A 15,859-nucleotide genomic window follows, 5' to 3' on the forward strand; every position below is an offset into this window, starting at 1 on the left:
TTCCACACACCATGACACACACACACGCACACGCACGCACGCACACACACACACACACACACACACACACACACACACACACACACACACACACACACACACACACACACACACACACACACACACACGCACACACACACACACACACACACACACACACACACACACACACACACACACACACACACACACACACACACACACACACACACACACACACACACACACACACACACACACACACACTAAAACACTGTGAAGAAAATGCTGTTAGCACAGAAGGGTTCAAGTGAAATTTGGACAGGAGCATAGAAAGACTGCACCATTCACCCAGGGCAGGAGTGTGTGTGTACATGAGTGTGAGCATTTTCATGAGTGTACTTACACTCACAGTTGACAGTTGTCATCCTAATCGGCTCAGCGGGGAAGGGGAGGTGTGTGTGTGTGTGTGTGCGCGCGCGTGTGTGTGTGTGTGTGTACTTAGCATGTCTGGGTGCATATGTGTGGGAGTCCATTATGGAGAGGGAATATAAAGATTCTAGGAGCTGATTGAAAATGTTACCTGTGGTAATGTCAAGGATAAGCCTTGTTCAGATGAGCCTGTGTCCCTGTTGGAGGTCTACTTCTCTCGCTGGCACCGTTTGGGGAGTTTGAATACTTATCCGTACTGGTCTGGTCTGTCTGTGGGAGAGGAGCATGGAGGAGGACAACAAATACACGTCCAAACTGTCGCCCACTGTGGACCACTGGGCAGGCATGTACCTAGTGGTGATAGGTGAGTTACTTACAGCTGGTACTGCTGTTCTCTTTTAATTCCTTCTTCTTTTTCATTTGTTTCCCTATGTGGATTCCCTGTTCAGCATTCAGCATGGGGCTGGTAGTTTGGAGTTTGAAACACAAATGGCAGGAGTTTCGATTTTAGTGCATCATGTATTTTTTGGGGGGGGGAGATGGTGATTAGAGATGATGGAAAGGGATTTGTACAGACTCTCTGCGTTTTGAGGTTTTCACACCAAGTCATATCGATAGACGATATAGGCGTTATACACTGAGTGTACAAAACATGAGGAACACCTTCCTAATATTGAGTTGCACGCCTTTTTGCCCTCAGAACAGCCTCAATTTTTTGGGGACTTTAAAAGGTGTTGAAAGCGTTTCATGTTGACACAGTTGTGTCATGTTGGCTGGATGTCCTTTAGGTGGTGGATCATTCATGATACACACGGGAAACTGTTGAGTGTGAAAAAAACATCACTAACTGGTGCGCCTGGCATCTACTACCATACCCTGTTCAAAGACACTTAAATCTTTCACCCGCTGAATGGCACACATATACAATCCATGTTTCAATTGTCTCACGGCTTGAAAATCCTTATTTAACCTGTCTCCTCCCCTTCATCTACACTGATTTAAGTGGATTTAACAAGTGATACCAATAAGGGATCAGAGCTTTCACCTGGAATCAACTGGTGAGTCTGTCATGGAAAGAGAATGGTGTTCCTAATGCTTTGTCAACTCAGTGTACTGTATACAATAGGTTGCAGTTACAGAAGAATTGATTGGACACAAAGCATTACAGCTGTCTTTTCAATGATTGGTAATGTGTGATCTAGTTCTGTTGATGTGTGAATGGTTATTGTGCGAAAGAAATAGAGCCTGCACACTCATAAACTCCACCATGTACCTTAATTCGAAAACAAACCATGTTTAGATCCTTCAAGGATCTTTGTCAGGTGACTAATGGTAATTGTGCATCCATTGATTTTACACAAGCTGTTGCTTATCGTTTGTTGCTGAAGTGTGCTACAGCAGTCCAGTCTTTCCAGTTATAATTCTGATCTCTGCACACTATCTCTTGTTTAGTGCATGCTTCCACAACATTTCCAAGCAGTTCCATAGAGCTGAATTGGACCATACTTGGTGATATTGAAGATGTTGTGTTTTTCTATTAGCTATGGAACAGTTTAACTGTAGGTTGACTCGGGTGTAACAGAGGTGGTGTCTGAACATGGAACCTTGATCCTGTCTGCATGTACTCTGTAGAATCTTTAGTATTCAATCTTTATTCATGTGACTGTAGAACTCAATCTTTATTCATGTGACTGTAGAACTCAATCTTTATTCATGTGACTGTAGAACTCAATCTTTAACCATCTGACTGTAGAACTCAATCTTTATTCATGTGACTGTAGAACTCAATCTTTATTCATGTGAATGTAGAACTCAATCTTTATTCATGTGACTGTAGAACTCAATCTTTATTCATGTGACCGTAGATCTCAATCTTTATTCATGTGACTGTAGAACTCAAGCTTTATTCACATGACTCTGTAGAACTCAAGCTTTATTCACATGCCTCTGTAGAACTTAAGCTTTATTCATGTGACTCTGTAGAACTCAATCTTCATTCACATGACTCTGTAGAACTCAAGCTTAATTCACACGACTCTGTAGAACTCAAGCTTTATTCACATGACTCTGTAGAACTCAAGCTTTATTCACATGACTCTGTAGAACTCAAGCTTTATTCACATGACTCTGTAGAACTCAAGCTTTATTCACATGACTCTGTAGAACTCAAACTTTATTCACATGACTCTGTAGAACTCAAGCTTTATTCACATGACTCTGTAGAACTCAAGCTTTATTCACATGACTCTGTAGAACTTAAGCCTTATTCATGTGACTCTGTAGAACTCAATCTTTATTCACATGACTCTGTAGAACTCAAGCTTTATTCACACGAATCTGTAGAACTCAAGCTTTATTCACATGACTCTGTAGAACTCAAGCTTTATTCACATGACTCTGTAGAACGCAAGCTTTATTCATGACTCTGTAGAACTTAAGCTTTATTCATGTGACTCTGTAGAACTCAATCTTTATTCACATGACTCTGTAGAACTCAAGCTTTATTCACACGAATCTGTAGAACTCAAGCTTTATTCACATGACTCTGTAGAACTCAAGCTTTATTCACATGACTCTGTAGAACTCAAGCTTTATTCATGACTCTGTAGAACTTAAGCTTTATTCATGTGACTCTGTAGAACTCAAGCTTTATTCACATGACTCTGTAGAACTTAAGCTTTATTCACGACTCTGTAGAACTCAATCTTTATTCACATGACTCTGTAGAACTTAAGCTTTATTCTCTTTCAGCTTCACATTTCAAACACTTTCGACGTGTCACCTCTCCAACACTTGCATGATCATGATGTTAATAGGTTTGAGCGTAAAATCACTCACTTAAAAAAAAATCTCAAACAAAGACACATTTTTATCACACATCGGCATGGAAGCACACACACACACACATGCACAAGCACACGCACACACTCCTATCCCTGGTGCCTAGGTGCCATAAATATTGGAGTTCTCTCACTTTCTACTTTACTCTGTCATCCCTGGACCTCAGCCTTCAGCAGTGAAGGTGTCCTGTTGGTTAAAATGTGTCAAATCTACTTACTACCTTTTAGCTACTTTGCAAATACTAAGCATGTCAGCTAACCCTTCCCCTAACCCTAACCTTAACCCCTAACCCTAACCTTAGCCTTAACCCTAACCTTAACCCCTAACCCTAACCCCTAGTCTAGCTAACATTCGCCAACTATTTTACATTAGTCACAACAAATTGAAATTCATAATTCTTTATAAGATGTTCGTTACGATATTAACATTTTATATTTATCCAATGTGATGTTGGTCCACATAAATGGGATGCAACTTGGATATAGACGGTCCATGAATCAGCATATGTGAATGTGAGTACCCTGATTAACTTGAAAAAAATGGTCTGACATCTTGGACGCAGTCTCCAGTACTTTAAACCTCAGTGTCTCTGATAGACATGAGCCTGCAAGTCTCATCTCCACAGAGTTGCTGGAGATTCTGCAGCACCCCTGAAAGAGAAGTACATTAGCTAGTTATAAAGTTATAGAATTAGTACTGTCTGTTCAGAATGAAATGCAATAATTCAGAATAGCCTACTACACCATGAGAAGGCCAATAATTTAGCCACAGAGGATAAATAGCTTATTTAAAAAAATTGCTTTGCTGTGGATTGTTTGTAGCCCAAAAACAATACAATAAAGGCATACAGTAGCCTACAGTCAGGAATGTATGCTGTCAGTGAACAGCATACAGACAAAACAGGCCTTTCTCTATATTTCAAATACAATCACGGGAAAACACAGGATGGAAAGAAAGGACTCAAATCTGTATGCTGTAGGCTACCAAACAGAGAGCGAGAGATAGGATGTTTTCACGAGTGCATTGGCCATCGCCGGCGAGAGTGTGTGTTACATCTCCTCCTGCCACGCCCGCTACAGCTCATCCTGTGTCTCCTTGACCCCCAGTTCCCTCTCCCTCTCCCTCTCCCTGTGTGTGTGACACAAGGAAAACATGCCATTCTTTACACATGAAAATTGAAAGATATTTTCTATTGACAAGAGGTCTTTCAGTTGGCCACTCGAGTAACCTGACGTAGGCGGCATGTCTACTTCACACAGGCAGCAATGAATTTACATTGTAGATGCATCATAAATCATTTCCATTGAGATATTTCACCACCGATTCTCCTTTTCCACCTACGGTTGTTGTGGATTGTTCTGTCAAGGTTCTGTTGGCTTTCTGAAGGACAAAGCCTCACATCCTTCCCTTTCACTGAGCAATGGGAGATTACATTCAGATTATAAACCTGTGGAGGAAGAATGAACATGTAGTGCCACCATATTTCCCCTTGGTTTAATTAAATCTCCATCAGAATATGGGACTGGCGGGGTTTGGAGGGAGGGTTGGAGGGGAGGGTGGTGTGTTGAGGTGGAGGGAGACGTTATATAAACGAGATTGAAACCAGAATGATTCAGGCCACATTAATCAAATATCTCTAATGTGAGAAACGTGGGCTGCAATCAATTTTCTAATTAATGTTCCATTATTATGTTTGCTGTAGCTAGCTGGACCTCAAGCATGTTTTCTGGGTAACAGGTTAGGAGAGGGGAGAAGGGTGATAAAACAGGTCAGATGTGGAGAGGTTCCTATTGGAGAGGAAAAAGGGTAACATGGGGTGTCAACCTGCTAGTATGGTTAAGGTCACGGTTCCCCTACACGCAGACCGTGGGTGGTTTTATTTCATCCCCCCCAAGTTTTCTGAGCAAAAAAATAAATAATAATAAAATAATACAATCCTGCTTAAAAAACAACAACATTGTACATAAAAGACTGTAAAAGACTGGAAAATCACCAGGAAAATCACCAGGAAATCAGCTCAAAGTGATTTAAATTCTGGGAAATCTTCCCCAAGTATTCCATGAATAGAGAGGAGAATGTGATCGTATCCCAATGTAATCAGGGTTTGAAATGATTTAGCTTTTGTCAAATACTGTATCTGTTTGTGATTCTTGTGGGCAATTTGCAGTGTACAAATAATGAATTATGTGTTCCGGCCCCCCCGACCATCCACTCAAGGAAAAACTGGCCCATGGCTGAGTGTAATTGGGGACCCCTGGTTTAGGTGATGAGAGTTGAGGCATGATGATTATAGATCCATAATGGATTATGAAGCTTGATTTAGCATATTTTTATGATTTTTTCCCCCACCTTTATTTAACCAGGTAGGCTAGTCTGAGAACAAGTTCTCATTTGCAACTACAACCTGGCCAAAATAAAGCAAAGCAGTGTGACACAAACAACAACACAGAGTTACACATGGGATAAACAAACATACAGTCAATAATACACAATACAGTCTATATACAGAGTGTGCAAATGAGGTAGGATAAGGGAGGTAAGGCAATAAAAAGGCAATAGTGGTGAAATAATTACAATTTAGCAATTAAACACTGGAGTGATAGATGTGCAGAAGATGAATGTGCAAGTAGAGATACTCGGGTGTAAAGGAGCAAAATAAATAATATGGGGATGAGGTAGTTGGATGGGCTATTTACAGATGGGCTATGTACAGGTGCAGTGATCTGTGAGCTGCTCTGATAGCTGGTGTTTAAAGTTAGTGAGGGAGATATGAGTCTCCAGCTTCAGTGATGTTTGCAGTTTGTTCTAGTCGTTCCAGTCATATATTTTATTAGATTAGCTTTTGCCGTAATCTGAGAAAAGTGGGAAAATAATGACCCAGAGGAATGTAATTACACATGTGACATTATGAAAAAGAGAGAGGTGAGAGAGAGAGTGTGAGGTGTGAGAGAGAGAAGCGAGCGAGAGAGAGAGACAGAGAGAGAGAGAGAGAGAGAGAGAGAGAGAGAGAGAGAGAGAGAGAGAGAGAGAGAGAGAGAGAGAGAGAGAGAGATATGAAGGAGTCTTCTCCATCTCATGTAATGATCCGTATTGGAGCAGGCTTTCAATACCTTTCAACGATTGTGTCACTGTTATAACATGATGTGAATACCAGGGATGATCAATGCCTTTCCATGCATCTAGTTAATGGAAAATACTATTGGTGAACCCTCAGAGTCAAATCAATTGGACCCATCAATCTCCTCTGTGCAATTTTTTACTAGCTCATTGTCATGATATTTTACAATTGTCTGTGTAATTGTAGCTTACTGGAAAAACGTCAAAAATGAAGTTTTATTCAGATTGCTATTTGGTGAGCTACATGAGTCTCCTTGATCTGATGTTGACAGATACAGTCCCCTTAGCTGCTCTTGTGGTTGTAATAGCTAATTAAGGTCTGGTGGAATCCCTCTCATTGCGTCCAGTAAGATGGACTGCAGGGACCCTGCTGTTCAACAGTACCAATTGGGCAAAAACTGTTTGAATCAACATTGTTTCCATATATTTTCAACCCAAAAACTAAATGTGTCGACGTTGAAAAAATGTGGAAAACTAAATGGATTTGCAAAAAATCATAAATTTAAGGGCATTTTGTTTATTTTTCACACTAATGACATGGTGACATTTTTAGTTGATTTCACGTTGAATTCACATTAGTTAACAACTCAACCAAATGTCAATCAAATCTAGACGTTGAACTGACGTCTGTGCCAAGTGGGTAGCCTCATGGGGATTACAGCCCTGCATCATATCTTAGACGAGGATAAATTAATTAGGCCAGCAAATTGGATCAATTAAATGCACTCACTGGGGCGCTACAAATGGGGGGTTAATAATTATGATGACTGGTTGCTGGAGACAGATCTACATCAGCCCACCTGGGATCAGAGCTCATTCTCCTGGATGGCTTTACCTCCATCCACGGTAGTCATTATGAGACCAATTACCTGCATGTTGAGCACTTGTGGATGTACACGGAGGACAGTTGCTGGTAAAAATGACTTGAGTTCCTATGGGGGCCCCTCACCTTGTGATGCCATTGATTGGGCCTACGTAACAACTAACCTTCCTAATTGAATCCAACTCATTAGAAGTCATGGCATGCTGCTATGTTCTGTCTGGCTGTGAGCTATGATCAATATTAAGGTTCATACAGATGTAGGATCATAATTTGAGCCAGTTATGTGGATTATAGGTTGATTTGTTTTTCGTTAGATCAAATCAAGTCTGTCATTTCAAAGTGGAAACTTTAGAAGCCTTTTTAAAACTCAAATGCACTATACGTTTGCATTTTCTGCTTTGCAGCAACAAAAGAGTAATACAATTAAGGTCCTACATCTGTATGGATCTTCAATGTCGCAAATACTAATCATATTTCTCTGCTGTCCATGTTAAAATTGATTACATTTTTCGGGCTTCTTTCATAGACTATTCTCTCTGCTTCCGCATGGCAAGCAGTACCGATGCACCGAGTCTGGAACCAACAAGACTCAATACAGTTATCTGGACTAGTCAATACAGTTATCTGGACTAGTCTATACAGTTATCTGGACTAGTCAATACAGTTATCTGGACTAGTCAATACAGTTATCTGGACTAGTCTATACAGTTATCTGGACTAGTCTATACAGTTATCTGAACTAGTCTATACAGTTATCTGAACTAGTCAATACAGTTATCTGGACTAGTCAATATAGTTATCTGAACTAGTCAATACAGTTATCTGGACTAGTCAATACAGTTACCTGGACTAGTCAATACAGTTACCTGGACTAGTCTATACAGTTATCTGGACTAGTCTATACAGTTATCTGAACTAGTCTATACAGTTATCTGAACTAGTCAATACAGTTATCTGGACTAGTCAATACAGTTATCTGGACTAGTCAATACAGTTACCTGGACTAGTCTATACAGTTATATGGACTAGTCAATACAGTTATCTGAACTAGTCTATACAGTTATCTGGACTAGTCTATACAGTTACCTGGACTAGTCTATACAGTTATCTGGACTAGTCAATACAGTTACCTGGACTAGTCTATACAGTTATCTGGACTAGCCAATACCGTTATCTGGACTAGTCTATACAGTTACCTGGACTAGTCAATACAGTTATCTGGACTAGCCAATACAGTTACCTGGACTAGTCTATACAGTTATCTGGACTAGCCAATACCGTTATCTGGACTAGTCTATACAGTTATCTGGACTAGCCAATACCGTTATCTGGACTAGTCTATACAGTTACCTGGACTAGCCAATACCGTTATCTGGACTAGCCAATACAGTTACCTGGACTAATCTATACAGTTATCTGGACTCGTCTATACAGTTATCTGGACTAGTCTATACAGTTATCTGGACTAGTCAATACAGTTACCTGGACTAGTCTATACAGTTATCTGGACTAGCCAATACCGTTATCTGGACTCGTCTATACAGTTATCTGGACTAGTCTATACAGTTATCTGGACTCGTCTATACAGTTATCTGGACTAGTCTATACAGTTATCTGGACTAGTCAATACAGTTACCTGGACTAGTCTATACAGTTACCTGGACTAGTCTATACAGTTATCTGGACTAGTCAATACAGTTACCTGGACTAGTCTATACAGTTATCTGGACTAGTCAATACAGTTACCTGGACTAGTCTATACAGTTATCTGGACTAGTCAATACAGTTATCTGGACTAGTCTATACAGTTATCTGGACTAGCCAATACCGTTATCTGGACTAGTCTATACAGTTACCTGGACTAGCCAATACAGTTACCTGGACTAGCCAATACCGTTATCTGGACTAGTCTATACAGTTATCTGGACTAGCCAATACAGTTACCTGGACTAGTCTATACAGTTATCTGGACTAGTCAATACAGTTACCTGGACTAGTCTATACAGTTATCTGGACTAGTCAATACAGTTATCTGGACTAGTCTATACAGTTATCTGGACTAGCCAATACCGTTATCTGGACTAGTCTATACAGTTACCTGGACTAGCCAATACAGTTACCTGGACTAGTCTATACAGTTACCTGGACTAGCCAATACCGTTATCTGGACTAGTCAATACAGTTATCTGGACTAGTCAATACAGTTATCTGGACTAGCCAATACAGTTATCTGGACTAGTCTATACAGTTATCTGGACTAGTCTATACCGTTATCTGGACTCGTCTATACAGTTACCTGGACTAGCCAATACCGTTATCTGGACTAGTCAATACCGTTATCTGGACTAGTCAATACAGTTACCTGGACTAGTCTATACAGTTATCTGGACTAGCCAATACCGTTATCTGGACTAGTCTATACAGTTACCTGGACTAGTCTATACAGTTATCTGGACTAGCCAATACCGTTATCTGGACTCGTCTATACAGTTACCTGGACTAGTCTATACAGTTATCTGGACTAGTCTATACAGTTACCTGGACTAGTCTATACAGTTACCTGGACTAGTCTATACAGTTACCTGGACTAGTCTATACAGTTACCTGGACTAGTCTATACAGTTACCTGGACTAGTCTATACAGTTATCTGGACTAGCCAATACCGTTATCTGGACTAGTCTATACAGTTACCTGGACTAGTCTATACAGTTATCTGGACTAGCCAATACCGTTATCTGGACTCGTCTATACAGTTATCTGGACTAGTCTATGATCCAGTCACAACTATGCTTGAAAATATGTAGAGTGATACTCAGTAATGTGTTGTAGTGGATTTGCATAATACTTTATATTCAGGACAAAAAGTTAATTGCTTTGCCACGTTTTTCTTGCAGTATTACTTTAGTGCCTTGTTGCAAACAAGATGCATGTTTTGTAATATTTGTGTTCTGTACAGGCTTCCTTCTTTTCACTTTGTAAATTAGGTTAGTAATGTGGAGTAACTACAATGCTGTTGATCCATCCTCAGTTTTCTCCTGTCACAGCCATTAAACTCTGGCTGTTTTATTGTCACCTTTGGAATCAGGGTGAAATCCTGCAGTTTCCTTCCTCTCCAGCAACTGAAGGATGCCTGTATCGCTGTAGTGACTGGGTGTATTGATACACCATCCAAAGAGTAATGAATAACTTCCCCATGCTCAGAGGGATATTCAATGTCAGATTGTTTTATTTTTACCCATGCAACTTATTATGTGACTTGTTAAAAACATTTAGGCTTGCCATAACAAAGGAGTTGAATACTTATAGACTCAAGATATTTCTGCTTTCATTGTTTATTCATTAGTAACATTTTGAAAGAATTCCTTCCACTTTGACAGTCTATACCAGTTGCTAATGAAGCATGTCAAATGTGATTTTATTTCATTTATTAACAATTGAAATAGATTGAGTGAGAACCTGATCTCCATATTTATGCCTACAGGAGGATGAAAGTAAAAAAATGTGTAACATCCCACGCAAGCTTCCACATAGTTTAATCTATGACTTTAAACCACTCTCTGAAGGACTGGCTGTCCATTATGGTGCATTCTGAGTAGTTTTTTTTGTTGATCTCATACTGAGTAGTTGAATGGTATCCATGTGTAATTTCTCCAAAGCCATTTTATAATTGATTATATAACAACTACCTGGAGAATGAAAGTATAGTCATATGTTATAGTTCTATGCAAAGAGAACATTGTGTATCTCCTATGGCCTGCCTATATGAGTGCTCTGGTTTATTATTTATCCACAGCCATATGTGATGTTCACTAGACACACGAACAAAGCTGTTGTGCCTGTGCAGAGTTTGAGCAGCACGCATCTCAACCCTTCTGTCTCTCAACTATCCTGCCTCAATACACTTACAGTACATATTCATCCACAACCCTATCTTCCAGACATCTTCTCTCTATCTCCGACAATCTCTCTATCCTCTTGTTTCTCAATTTTCTCTCCTTATCTTCCATCACTCGCTATCTTCCATCTGTCCTCTACATCTTCTCCATTTTTCTTTCTATCCTCCATCTATGTACGTACGTACAGATTCTCAATCTATCCTTCCTCTATCCTCCATCTATGTATTCTCAGTCTATTCTTCCTCTATCCTCCATTTATGTATTCTCAGTTTATCCTTCCTCTATCCTCCATCTACATATTCTCAGTCTATCCTTCCTCTATCCTCCATCTATGTATTCTCAGTCTATCCTTCCTCTATCCTCCATCTACATATTCTCAGTCTATCCTTCCTCTATCCTCCATCTATGTATTCTCAGTTTATCCTTCCTCTATCCTCCATCTACATATTCTCAGTCTATCCTTCCTCTATCCTCCATCTACATATTCTCAGTCTATCCTTCCTCTATCCTCCATCTATGTATTCTCAGTTTATCCTTCCTCTGTCCTCCATCTATGTATTCTCAGTCTATCCTTCCTCTATCCTCCATCTATGTATTCTCAGTCTATCCTTCCTCTATCCTCCATCTACATATTCTCAGTCTATCCTTCCTATATCCTCAATCTACATATTCTCAGTCTATCCTTCCTATATCCTCAATCTACATATTCTCAGTCTATCCTTCCTATATCCTCCATCTACATATTCTCAGTCTATCCTTCCTATATCCTCCATCTACATATTCTCAGTCTATCCTTCCTCTATCCTCCATCTATGTATTCTCAGTCTATCCTTCCTCTATCCTCCATCTACATATTCTCAGTCTATCCTTCCTCTATCCTCCATCTATGTATTCTCAGTTTATCCTTCATCTATCCTCCATCTATGTATTCTCAGTCTATCCTTCCTCTATCCTCTATCTATGTATTCTCAGTCTATCCTTCCTATATCCTCCATCTACATATTCTCAGTCTATCCTTCCTCTATCCTCCATCTATGTATTCTCAGTCTATCCTTCCTATATCCTCCATCTACATATTCTCAGTCTATCCTTCCTCTATCCTCCATCTATGTATTCTCAGTCTATCCTTCCTCCATCTATGTATTCTCAGTCTATCCTTCCTATATCCTCCATCTACATATTCTCAGTCTATCCTTCCTCTATCCTCCATCTATGTATTCTCAGTCTATCCTTCCTCCATCTATGTATTCTCAGTCTATCCTTCCTATATCCTCCATCTACATATTCTCAGTCTATCCTTCCTCTATCCTCCATCTATGTATTCTCAGTCTATCCTTCCTATATCCTCCATCTACATATTCTCAGTCTATCCTTCCTCTATCCTCCATCTATGTATTCTCAGTCTATCCTTCCTCCATCTATGTATTCTCAGTCTATCCTTCCTATATCCTCCATCTACATATTCTCAGTCTATCCTTCCTATATCCTCCATCTATGTATTCTCAGTCTATCCTTCCTCTATCCTCCATCTATGTATTCTCAGTCTATCCTTCCTCTATCCTCCATCTATGTATTCTCAGTCTATCCTTCCTCTATCCTCCATCTACATATTCTCAGTCTATCCTTCCTATATCCTCCATCTACATATTCTCAGTCTATCCTTCCTCTATCCTCCATCTATGTATTCTCAGTCTATCCTTCCTATATCCTCCATCTACATATTCTCAGTCTATCCTTCCTCTATCCTCCATCTATGTATTCTCAGTCTATCCTTCCTCCATCTATGTATTCTCAGTCTATCCTTCCTATATCCTCCATCTACATATTCTCAGTCTATCCTTCCTCTATCCTCCATCTATGTATTCTCAGTCTATCCTTCCTCCATCTATGTATTCTCAGTCTATCCTTCCTATATCCTCCATCTATGTATTCTCAGTCTATCCTTCCTCTATCCTCCATCTATGTATTCTCAGTCTATCCTTCCTCTATCCTCCATCTATGTATTCTCAGTCTATCCTTCCTCTATCCTCCATCTACATATTCTCAGTCTATCCTTCCTATATCCTCCATCTATGTATTCTCAGTCTATCCTTCCTCTATCCTCCATCTATGTATTCTCAGTCTATCCTTCCTCTATCCTCCATCTACATATTCTCAATCTATCCTTCCTCTATCCTCCATCTACATATTCTCAGTCTATCCTTCCTCTATCCTCCATCTACATATGCTCAGTCTATCCTTCCTACAACTATGTATTCTCAGTCTATCCATACTCTATCCTCCATAATATCTATCTATCTATCTATCTATCTATCTATCTATCTATCTATCTATCTATCTGTCCTCTCCTTATCCCTCACCACTATCTTCAATCTATCCTCTCTCTATTCTCTACCTCTAGCCAATTTCACTGTGAAACAGTTTTACCCCGTGTGAAATAGCCTAATGATGTCCCTGACCTGGCCACTAATTAAACAACAATATACACTGAATGTACAAAACATTAGGAAAATGACATAGACTGACAAGGTGAATCCAGGTGAAAGCTATGATCCCTTATTGATGTCACTTCAATCAGTGTATATGAAGGGGAGGAGACAGGTTGAATAATGATTTTTAAGCCTTGAGACAATTGAGACATGGATTGTTTATGCGTACCATTCAGAAAGTGAATGGGCAAGACAAAAGATTGAAGTGCCTTTGAAAGGTGTATGGTAGTAGGTGCCAGGCGCACCAGTTTGAGTGAGACAAGAACTGTAATGCTGCTCAACTGTTTCTTGTGTGTATCAAGAATGGTCCACCACCCAAAGGACATCCAGCCATCTTGACACAACTGTGGGAAGCATTGGAGTCAACATGGGTGAGCATCCCTGTGGAACGCTTTCGACACCTTGTAGAGTTCATGCCGACGACGGCCTGACGAATTGAGTCTGTTCTGAGGACAAAGGGGGGTGCAAACTCAATATTAGGAAGGTGCTCCTAATGTTTTGAACATTCACTGTATTTTCACCAGTTGTCCACTGTCAAAGCAGGCCATGTCTCTCACAGATGGTGAGATTGCTGATTAGATTCCCGCAAGAAACACTGAATATAAGTTGGTGAATTCGGTAAGTCGCTTTGGATGAAAATGTGTGCTAAATCTGTCGGGACAGTGTTTGACTCAATTCAATTAAATAATATTTGTCTTTATACCAAATGGGGCATTAATGCAGGCAAGCAGTTAGAACGAATAACAGTGTGTTCAGCTCAGCTCATGTGGTTTTCATTGCAATAATTGACCAGGTGAAAATGTCCCAAAAAAACACAGTATTATAAAATAGAAGTCTTAAGCTCATTAGATAATGAGCTCATTAACAAACCACCACAGATGTTGCTTGCATTGCTATTTCAATATGATGGCTATGAATAGATAGATGTAGAGGGTAAATAGGAAAATATTGAGTCATTATTTAGTTTTGGGTTTAGATTTATTAAAATAGGTGACGTAGAGCACATTTAAAGCACATTTGAGGCTGTTCAATGCTCAAACGTTCCCAGCTATCGGCCTAGCAGTTCTAACAAGAAGTGGACTGGAGATAAGACCAGGGAATGAGGAAATGAGACTGGACATTAGGAAATGAGACTGGACATTAGGAAATGAGACTGGATGCAGGAGGGTTCCCATCGAATTCCCTTTCATTTGCTCTGCAGACACCATCCAAACCCCTAAACTCCCAGACAGTTGATTTGGACAGTGTCCACATCTCCACATTTCCTCAGTACTGTAGGATGGTGCATTAGGTTAGTTCTCACAATGCAAGTTTAGAGAGACACTCTTAAAAGACCATTGCAAGTGGCAGCACTGAAGCAATCAATTATCCATAAAAAAATATTTTATGTTGCTTTTATAGAACATTCTGTATCCCCGATGACACTCCTCAGCCCTTGAGGGAGAGGAACAGAGGGAGAGAGAAAAAGGTGGATGAAGGGAATGAGGCCTTTGTGCCATCTTGTCACTACATTACCAATACATCAAGGGCTTCAGTTTAGGAGCCAATCTACCATGACAAATACTGCACTTAGGGATTAATAGTGTCCACTCACCCATGTGATGCTCAGTACTCTGCCATGCTCTGCCCTGGAACACCAATATCAGGCCATGCTGGAGAACGACTGTTTGGCACATTCTACTCCTATTATCTCTAACATAGACATCTAGTGACTAACCTCTTCTCTCTTTCTCTCTTTTTTCGAGCTTGATTGGTTAATTGATTGCTAGATTAGTTGATGAACCGTTGCTCGCTCTTCCAGTTTATTTGACTGACTGAACTCTCTCTCTCTCCCCCCTCCAGCGGTGCTGTCGGTCCTGGGTAATGCTGCGGTCTTGGTGACCTCAGCACTCCGGCCAACTCACCTCAAGGCCCCGGAGCTCCTTACAGTCAACCTGGCGGTGACAGACATAGGCATGGCTCTCAGCATGTACCCCCTGTCCATCGCCTCACTCTTCAACCACGCCTGGATTGGAGGGGACTTCTCCTGTCTGTACTATGGCCTGATGGGGATGATCTTCAGCACGGCCAGCATCATGACCCTGGCTGTCATGGGTCTGGTACGATACCTGGTGACAGGAAACCCACCCAGAACAGGTATTCTGGGTATACACTGGAGTGGTAGAGGTAGATACTCTATAGGGGTAAGGTGACTAGATATCAGGACATATGATAAACAGCGTAACCGAAGCGTATATTATTATTTTATGTGAGTGTGTGTGTGTAGAGTAAGTATACATTT

The 15,859-nt window shown here is 40.3% G+C and overlaps 1 protein-coding gene across 1 annotated transcript in view; it reads left to right on the forward strand.

The window, feature by feature from the left end:
• Positions 1 to 696: 696 nt before the first annotated feature.
• opn8a (opsin 8, group member a) overlaps positions 697 to 15,859 on the forward strand; it is a 62,656-nt gene continuing 47,493 nt past the window's right edge. The window contains exons 1-2 of the mRNA XM_052523322.1: positions 697 to 775; positions 15,421 to 15,714. Of these exons, the coding sequence (XP_052379282.1) occupies positions 697 to 775; positions 15,421 to 15,714 (373 nt within the window). The remainder of the gene's footprint in view (positions 776 to 15,420; positions 15,715 to 15,859) is intronic.

Source organism: Oncorhynchus keta, chromosome 8 (genome assembly GCF_023373465.1).
Source record: "Oncorhynchus keta strain PuntledgeMale-10-30-2019 chromosome 8, Oket_V2, whole genome shotgun sequence".
Taxonomy (NCBI): domain Eukaryota; kingdom Metazoa; phylum Chordata; class Actinopteri; order Salmoniformes; family Salmonidae; genus Oncorhynchus; species Oncorhynchus keta.